The sequence below is a fragment of the Alligator sinensis genome, unplaced genomic scaffold, assembly GCF_000455745.1.
Source record: "Alligator sinensis unplaced genomic scaffold, ASM45574v1 scaffold498_1, whole genome shotgun sequence".
NCBI lineage: Eukaryota > Metazoa > Chordata > Crocodylia > Alligatoridae > Alligator > Alligator sinensis.
Window position 1 is genome coordinate 617,244 of NW_005842469.1, and position 10,078 is coordinate 627,321.

General features: G+C 39.7%; 1 protein-coding gene across 1 annotated transcript in view; it reads left to right on the top strand.

Annotated features, from left to right (window-relative positions):
* Positions 1-4,929, top strand: part of PTPRO (protein tyrosine phosphatase, receptor type O) — a 262,760-nt gene extending 257,831 nt beyond the window's left edge. Inside the window, 2 exon segments of the mRNA XM_025212519.1 lie at positions 2,374-2,494; positions 4,075-4,929. Coding sequence (XP_025068304.1) covers positions 2,374-2,478 — 105 coding nt within the window. The 3' untranslated portion in view covers positions 2,479-2,494; positions 4,075-4,929.
* The last annotated feature ends 5,149 nt before the right edge of the window (positions 4,930-10,078 follow it).

Sequence of the window (10,078 nt, forward strand, 5' to 3'; positions counted from 1 at the left end):
GGAATCAAAGGCCCGTGCGATTGCACCACTCTACCTCCTCCCTCCCCGCCCACCCTGATCCACCCTTGGCTACTTAGCTCTGGAGATAGGAGAGTGGACTAATGACCTCTTGAAGCTAGGGGCAGACCCAGGGGGTCTGCACTGATACACTTGCACCACTTACACTGGTACACTTGATTCCGGCTCCACCCAAGGTTGAACAACAACTGCCTGGCAGTGGCAGGAGCATTTATAGTCAGGCAGTGCTGATCGAGTCATGTGACTTCGTGGCTCATTATAATCTACCTGATCCCTTCTAAACTCTTAATTCATAGGGTGTTAATGATCCTCCCTTCTTTTTAATGGTGTTAGTGGTCCAATAAAGCTAGCCTTTGTTCTACAATTCTGCTGTCTGTTAGCCATTCCTGGTAATGAAGCTCCTATTTTCAAAGCACTGAAGATTGTTTTTAACTAATTTTTTCTGATTCTGTGGTTGTGTTTAAACGCTGTATGTACAGATAACAAAAAGTGGCCCCTTTTCCAACATTCTTACAATGCAAATAATTTATATGGTGATAACTCCATAAAGAAATTGTTGAATAGTTTACAAACAAGTTTTTCTGGTTTGTTGTCAAAAGTTTTAGACAGACATATAAAAAGCACGATGCTCACCAAGAGCTTTTACTGGGCTGAATATAAGGATCATAATGCTTTAATATGTTCTCCCAAGATTAATATTTTAGTAAAAACCAAAACACAGTTTTCACATACAGCCACCAAATCTAAGGGATACCCATGCTTCCAAGCATGTCTGTATAAGCATGCCACTTTAATGCACTGCTGGGTCACACATATCAGTTGTTTAATACCCTACTCCAGGGATGGACAACCTGCAGCATAGGTGACACAAATGGCACAGGCAGCCTGTGTGTGTGGCATGTGATGGATCAGGGAGGAGCAGAGAACATAGTGGCATATAGGTAGGTTGCCCATATGTCCCAGTTCGGCTGGAACAGTCCTGGATTTTGCAGGCCAGTTCTAGTTGGCTGGTGAAAACTAACATGAACATCCTGGGCACAGGGCATAGGGTAGGGAGGCAGAGCAGCATGAAATAGGAAGTCCTAGCAGGCAGCAAAACTGTCCTAAAATAGGCTAGCTTGATTAGTGTGCTGACCATTAAAAAGGGGAGGTGATTGTTAACACCTGTGAAGCAAAGAATAATAGGTTATTCATGGGCCCCTTAGCTGCCTGAATAGTAACACCACAGCTGCACCATGGTGTCCCACCCCCGCCTCTGCCATCAGCAGTGCCACTGACTGGAGAGGCAGCGAGACAGGGGGGCAGTGTCCTGGATTTCACATTGTCCCATATGGTCACCCAACATATAAGGCATGCAGTAAAAAATCACAGCAACAGTTTGCTCACAGGGAGCAGAAAGCAATGCCTCAGATCAGGCAGGGGAAGGGGATTGGAGTGGTACTGAGAGAGGCTGTGGGGCTTAGTTAGTGGCATGCCTGCCAAAAAGGTTGGCCCCTCACTTCTCTATTCCATAATTACCAGACAGGAAGCAATGCACACTGTAGCAAGCTGCAACTTTAAATTGTCTGGCACCCTGGGGCAAACGGTGCCAAGGGAACTTTTAATGACCACAAATGAGAGGATCTTAGGTTTTCTATACAGCCTCTAAAATCCATAGGATTAGGGCATTACTAATACAGAATCACCAGTGTCACCTGCCATAGCAGCTGGAATTTCCTTGAAGGCATCCCTTTCAGGGATTGACCAGGCCAAACGCTGCTAAATTTGTAAGATGCAACAAGGCAACAGCTAAGGCAATGAGAGTGCTGACAATTTGGAGATTCAAAGACCAGAAAAAAATCACTGTAATCACATGAGCCAGAGTACTTCCTTCAATTAAGTCCTCTTGGCACTAGAGAATGTCTTTTAGAACAATATCCAGGCTTGATTTTAAAATCGCCAGTGAGAGAGAAAATCTATCCTAGCCCTTAGTAAATTTTTCCAATGGCCAGTTACCCACACTGTTAAAAATGTGAAGTTTATTTCTGGTCCAAACTTGTCTAGCATTGGTCTCCAGCCAAGTGACATAAATTCAGTCAACACTGTTACAGTCTAACTCATCAGCATTATTCAGTTAATTAAGAAGTCATGTAACTAACAGTGACACAGAGGCAGTGCTGGCACAGTTTGTTTCCATTGATACTGCATATGGAAAGCCAGTTCTTTAACGGGTACATTGCTATGCAGACCTCATACAACTGCACTACTGTAAAAATGGCTGACTGAACCAGTCTTCTCATTATATAGTTCCTGTCCAGGTTTTGCCAAGCTATAGCAGATGGAAAAACACGTGTGTTTTGTCTCTGTTTTTTCCAGGAACAATACATTTTTATTCATCAGTGTGTGCAATTGATGTGGCAAAAGAAAAAGCAGCAATTCTGTATCAGTGATGTCATATATGAGAATGTCAGCAAGTCCTAGTTCAGGCTCACAGGTGGTAAGTCTCATGAAACAGTGCCTGCAATTCTGCTTACAGAAGTAATGTTTCTATCAGGACCTTCATCATAACTTTTTCACTTCTCAAGATTTCTTCTGCTTGGACTTGAAATCTTCTATACCTAGCCCCTCTAGGGGTGATTTTTATATGTGGGTGTTGCAGGGGGAGACAAGGGAGGGAAGGGTGTGTGCAGAGCATAAGGCAAGCTGCATTAGCCATTGGAGTTGAAACAAAGTACTGTAGGTCATACTTTCCACAGCAACTTTTCTGGCTCACGAACCATTAAAAAAAAAAAAAAAAAAGTCTGGCTAAATTGAATGTTTCATATCAGTATTCTGGATGAGGCAGCTGTCCTTTGCCAAATTTAGAGGATAAATTAAAAAAAAAAGTATAATTGATAGTCTTTTGTGAGAGAATGAAGCCAATCAGTTGTCATCTATCAACCGCCAAATTATCAGGGTTAGTTGAAAGTCCAACCCATATTGGGTATTCTCAGGCTGTGCTACCAGACAAGTCACAGAGGCTGCTGAAGAAACAGTTGGCAGCAAATGAACTCCAAGGCTGAAGTCTGGGAAGACTATTAGCCTCGGCTGTGCATATGGAAGGAGTGTCAACTTACCACCACCGCTACTAAGCAACTCACTATAAAATTCTTATATTTTAAGTGTTCATCTCAAAGTGAAACAGGAGACAATTACAACAAACCTGACATGTCAAACTGCTGACAGATAACCTAGTCCTAGCATGTTGGAGTCAAAAGCAACTTCACCAAGCTCTGCAAATTGTTGTGTGACTTTAGACACACACACCTGTCTGTTCCTCAGCAGGGTTGGGTTAACATATAGGCAGAGTAGGCACATGCCTAGGGCCCTAAGTGAAGAAGGTGCCCTGTTGTGCTTATTTCACATATTATAATTGAGTGAAAAAAAGCAGAGGCCCACGAGTTTGTTTGCCTAGGGCCCACTAAAGGGTTAATCGGGCTCTGTTCCTCAGTTTCTCCCTCTGGAAAACATAATTAATGATACCGAGCTACTTTTGTCAAGATATTGGAAATCCAAGCAGCAATGATGCCAGCTGAGGTTATGCAATTTAGTATATAACCACATTCTGTGAGCCCCACTGTTCCCTTCCCTTATTCTCCATACCTTTTCATGTTTTCTTCCCATCAAAGCAGCTAGTATATAATCCACAGAATAGCTGTACAGTCTTTTAATTGCATTTCCAACTGAGCAAGGGGGCAGAGGCTGGGATTTCTTAACAATAATAAAAAAAAATTACTCTAGGACTACAGTCCACAGCCAATATTATGATAAAAATGATAGGTGATTTTAGCTGCATCTCAATTTTGGGGAGTCCAACTTGAGGTGTCACAGCAGGGCCTGCTCTTTGTGGGGTTTAGTACTCACAACTCTTGTAATTAGGTCTTTGAGGTGTTTGATTCTTTAATATTTTGACCCACATGTCCTGTGTTTTGTCCCCACTAGAGAGTAATCTCCTCCTAACCAGACCTTTGGTAATGAAAAATGACAGGTTTTATATTTAGCTCTCAGACAGGCTCTATTTGCTTTGTTCTTTTTCAGGTGAGATCATGAAGTACGCCCATCCTCCCTTGCTTCAGATTCTTTTTTGTTTGAACTGCTAGCTGTTTTGCCATGGAAGGCCACTGCTTCGCAGTATGTGGACAATATAAGAAAGGTATTGAGCATTTTAGAAGCACTGGGGAGACTTAGCCTTAAAGACCTGGCAGTGTCTTTTTGGACTATTTAATTTCTGGACTTTTTAAAAATACTGGACCAAATTCAGCTAAACAACATGAAGGAAAAGACACTATGTGCATAACTTACAGTACTCAAGATAGTTGGGTTTTTGTTTTGGTTTAGGGTTTCCTGTGCAGGTTGGGCTTAAAGTTAAAGCAAGTGCAATATTTTTTTAATGGTTGAATGAAGAAGAGCTTTCTTCATGTGTCACTGGTCTGTGCTAAAGTCCATAAGAGAACAGGCATTGTTAGTATCTAATAATACCTCATTAGTGAATAGCAAGGCATGAACATACAGGAAGAACAGTGGATTTTGCAAAAGAGAAGATGGGGGCTTTTGATTTGGCTGTTGACCACAGCACTAAAAGTACTGTGCTTCAGAGGACTGGCAAGAATACAGTACCCGTGGAACTTGACTAACACTCCAAAAATTCAAATGGTAAAGTTCAAAGGTAGAGTAGAAGACCTATGTTAGAAAAGTTCTGTTGTTCTCATTCCTTGATGTGCCCCTACTAATTAAACAGTGGGATTGTTCTTTTCTTTACCTTTATAAGTAATGCCACTGAGCCGGTTATTTTTTTAGATGATCCTAATCAATAAGCAGAAAAAAACGGAAGCTGGAACATCTTTAGACTCCATTACTGTAGTATTAAACTGTCTGAGCGGTCCATAGTGCCTATACCCCTCATGCTTTTTTAATTTATTATTATTATTATTATTAAATATTTTAGGCACCTCTGAAGCCGATTCAGGTTGGAAAAAAAATGTTCTGCAATAGATGTAACTTAATTTCTCTCATAAGCCAGAAATTCATGATGATGTGGAAATGAGGGTTCAGTCTGCCAAGTTGTTATGACTTTGATATGAAAGTGTCAAAACATGGTATGGATTCCTTCAGGGACTTTGTGATTTTTTTTTTTTTGCTGTCAGTTTCATTTTAGTCAACTTGAGCTGTGCTATATTCTTTTTGGCTTTGTATAATTCCAGTACATCATTGTGTATCGTGACATAGCTGCTGCCAGAATGGATGTTGATGGCATTTTGTAACCTGTTGTTTGTGTCACCTCATTGGACATTAGAGACGATGGTACTCATGTAAACAAAATGAACAAAAAAAAAAAAGAGCTGAAAGTAAACACATTGGATTATTTAACTATGAAAATGTCACCAGGAGCAGCCAGGTCTACCTGGACCTTTCTGTCTTTGTCTGTGCACCACAGACTAGCAGTTCACCAGCTACCCAGGAGCTATGTGATAGAATTTGGGATCACCCACTTTGGATTATACTTGAGGTGATATGGAGAGGTGGTCTCCCCTCCAAAAGTAAACTGGGTACCTGTAAAGGATTGTAGACTACCAGAACTGGAAACTACTACATCTTCTGATCACTAAATGCATCCCATACAGGTGGCAACAGCTCCACTTTGATCTACATAACTGCCAGCAAGGCTGCCCATCCATATCTTGGGAGAGACCTCTCCACTCTTGGATTTATGTATCACTTCAGTAAGTCGTACCTCCATAGAAGTATGGAAGTGCACCCACCAACCTTTTTTTTTTTCTTCAAGTTAGGTCCTTAGTGCTGGTGAGAATAGCCAGCTTGATAGCCCTGGAGACTGAAATTCTTTCTTTAGAAACAGAATTGGTAACAGCTCAGGCTGTAGCTCTGCAAGCCTCTACCACTGCTCCACCAATGTGCCTCAACTTTGAGCTGGAGGGCTCTCCTTCTTGCTGCAAATAACAGTGCCATTTTTCCTAGGGTGGTTGTTGTACAAAGGCCACACAAAAGCTCCTCAAGTTTCCTGCCCTGTGCAGAATACTAGGGCTCGAAGGCACTGACCCATGTAGCCCCTGCTTCAGTTAATATTTCTGTTTCAAGCTTTCATGGCCTCCCAAGAAAGTGTTACCTGTCATATTATATTCCTAGAGGCATACACATTTACTTGTCCAACAGGAAGGATGAACATCTTAATGGCTTACTGGTTCCTTCTAAAATGGGCATCATCTCAAGTTGCAAAAGTTCTTTTGACTGTGAAAGCACCTCTATATTGTTCCTTAAAGAACCGGGGTGTTTAGCAGCTGGGGTTTGGTCAGGCCCATCTCTGCTTAAAGCATCCTCTAGAGTAGTGCAATGGTTCATGAAGTTAACTATGTAGATCATCGTTGTAGTGGTTACAATATACAGACCATATATGCTGGCCATAGAAGCATAGGTATTGCTTTATAGTTAATTGAAGGAAAACACTTGTATTGACTTTCATTAGGTGGAAATGTGCAAAGTAGTAATGTGTATAAAGTGTCTGTTTTAGACTTAGCTTTTCTGAGGTTGTAGAATAGATTTTAAGCTTGGGGCCAGAACTGTATGAACCCAAATGGCACAAATAACCCTGGTCAAAGAAAACTTTCTGGATTTTTTTTCCCTCCCTCCACATTGATCCCATCAATTCTTCACTAAGAAATCGAAGGTAATCATATTAGTTCTAAAGCATCACAACAAGGATATTATCACTAGATGCAGACCAGATATGATATGGCTGTAAATGTGCAGAAGTGAAGATTTGAAAATGACATTTAGGCAACCAGCATCACTTTTGCACAGGGTCCAGCATGCAGTGAGACTGATTTATAGTATATCAAAAGTATTCAACCTAAAAGGCTAACCTAATATTTCCTCAAGTTAATTCCTGTGTGCCAGAAAATGATCATAATAGATCATTTTCCTTAAGAGATGCTTGTAGTATTTGTTTGTCAACATAAACATCAGAGACAGCCACTTGCAGGCAGCACATCTTTAATGAGCCAAAATGCCACATCATAAAAAAGTAGATGGTTGGAAACTATAGTGTTAAAGTTATATATGGTTCCATGCCCAAGCTTCTGTCTCCTGTACTGCAGACTCCAACCCTTTCAGTCCTTTGCCTGGAAAACATGGTGCCATTTTCAGGCTATTATGTCCTTTCTCTTTCCTCCAGAAAGCAGGAAAAACAAAGTACAAATGTTTGAAGGCTCTCTAAAGGTTGTCCTGATGCACCATGGATACGTTCACTTCTAACAGCACCAAATGAACAATACAACCTCTTGCATTTCCATGAAATCTGAGGTTAAAGCAGTCTACATTGCAATAGAAGAGACATAAGCCAAATACTGTTAACAGAACTCTGAGGTTATCTTTCACAAAGCTCTCTACAGTCTCAAAATGTGCTGTAAATATCTTGCAAATATTTCTTGCATAGAACCTCCCCCTAAATTCAGTCTACATTCTGAATTCAACCTGTTGCATGTTTATGTGGTTTGAAGGCTAAATTAACCCAGGACAATACCTAGCTCACTGGAAGTCTGAGACATTTAGCCAGAAAAAAACTATGTAAATTATATTAACACTAATATAGCATTTGTTCATTCACTAGTGACACATCTTTAGTATTGATGATAATGGTGGGGATATGTGAAACAAGGCCACTGCATTCGTTACAGGACAGATGAAGTCAGCATAGCTATTTTGTAATAAGGAATTTGCTTCTGGTATCTAAGATAACACTGCAGGGTAACCAGTGGTGAAGAATGACTTTTGGATTCTGTCCCCTGTACTTCTCATTATTTTAAAAAGAGAAATTAAGAAGACTAGTTGGTTCAATAATATTAGTCTTATATTGCTACAAACTGATTTTCACTGTTCCTCTAATTCCATTCATCCCTGGAACCTGTGCTTCAAGCCTCAAGATGGTCTTTCTTCCCACAAATTAAAATCAACCCCTTCATAAACTTAATAAAAATACAGATAAATATTAATCAAACTCCATATAACTTGTAAAGGTGCCTGTTTGAAAATGTTTTGCATTCAATCAAACCAGAGCTGTTAGTTTTGGCTACTTCACTGTTGTGAAGGGATAACATTGTGTGTGTGTGTCAATGCCCGTGCATTTGAAGTGGATGCGGTCAACTTGTTTTGGCCCAAACTTTGACAAACACCAACTGCGGGTGGGAAGTGTCTAAGAATTGTATCTGTATTTCTGTTATCTGCAATGCTATTATCAAGAAGTAGAAACACAATAGTTATATCCCACTAATGTTTTTGTTCTGCTACTAGAACAACTGTATTATCCACTCACAGGACTGTGTTGACATAGAGGAGGCTTTCTAAGAGAAAGGTAAATCTATGCACATTGGCTGAAATGCTATCATTAAAGGTCACTGGACATGGGCAAGGGTTTGAACACAGAACACTGAGGGATTTACACACCTGTGCTTTGCATTCACACACCTTGGGGATTTCATCTACAGACTTGCAATATTAATTCTTGCATGCATTTGATGTTATGTACCTGTGAGAAATCAGTGCACACCTCCCCCCCAGTTAATCAGGACTACAATTAGTGTCAGAAATATGAGGTTCCATATTCTGTAGAGATCCACTAGCTAGCTTCCCTTTTGAACAATAAAGCTTCAGGAGAAGCAAAAAGATCCTGGCTAAAACACCAAGTTTCTCATGAGAAAAGTTCCACTGAAGGTAGTGGAACTGCTTGCTTTAATAAAGGTTCACATATACAAGCTACAATGTACGCTTACTGATAAGACAAATACCAGCCACTGTTTCAAAAGGATATTTTCAAGAGGCAAGATTTATGCTGACAGTATCTTTTTTTTGAGCCAACTGCACGGTTGGGATAGACTTAGACAAGCTTCTGGGTACCACATTACCCTTCTCCTCAGGTCTCTGGGAGACAAACAGATGCTGGCAATTTGCCTTCACTTCTCACAAAAGAACCTTTTACCAGTCTGCCAGATACAGATTTGCCTGCTTAGCACTGCTGAAGCCAAATCACATTAATTTTTCTGGGTTTCCTTCCTGCCCCTAATTTTAAAGCAGCAGAATACCGATATCTCAATCTAACAAGGCACTTATATATGTGCTGATGATCATCTCTGTTCAGAAAGGCATTGAGGCACTTAGTTTAGTACATATTTAGTTCCCATTAAAGTCTATCAAAGTTCAGCACACATTTAAATACTTTGCCTCATTAGGCACTCTGCTTCCAGTAATCAGTAATTTCAGTCTACAGTGATACAGTGCAGCCCATGTTAGCTTTTAAATACTTCAAATAATAAGACTAATACATTGGCTAAAAAATATCTTACAGCGCCTGAACTCGAGTGCTTTTTAACATTTTAACTGAGATGACATGAGGCTTTTCTACATATAAATCCTTTGAGACTTGATTAAATGTGGTATTTATAATTTAACGTGAATTTTTGCAGCAGTTTTCTTTCATAGTTTCCTCTTACCATTCTAACTGGGGGAATAAGTTATGGGAATGGGAAAAAAATTCTAATGTTAAAAGCACATACGAAGAAAATGCAACAGAGCTGGGTGAACATTTTCTTTGAATTTTTTTTCAGTGAAAAATGCAAATTTAGTCATCAAAACTTGTTGCAAAGCCATCTTTGCGTTTTCAGTGTCTACTTATTAAAACAATTCAAACAATGTTTTTTCTGTTAAAAAATGTCAACAAAATGTCAAAACTTCTTTCAAATTTATTTACATGAAACAGTGATAATGCTCAAACCCTAAACAAAAAGTTTAGTTTTGCATCAAATGAAATCGTTCATTTGGCCCAAAACGTAATATTTACTTTTCAATGAATTAAAATATCTGAAGACATTTTTGAGCCTACTCATAATGATGATGTTATTTTTCATAACTGTCAGCAAGAAGAAAACTAATTTGTACAACTTTGGTGTGAAAGGTCCCTAAGCAATTTATAGGCATTCAAAGTAACTGTAGCAAAACAAGCAAGACTTTTTAAATGCTACCTCAGTTTCACTGACCT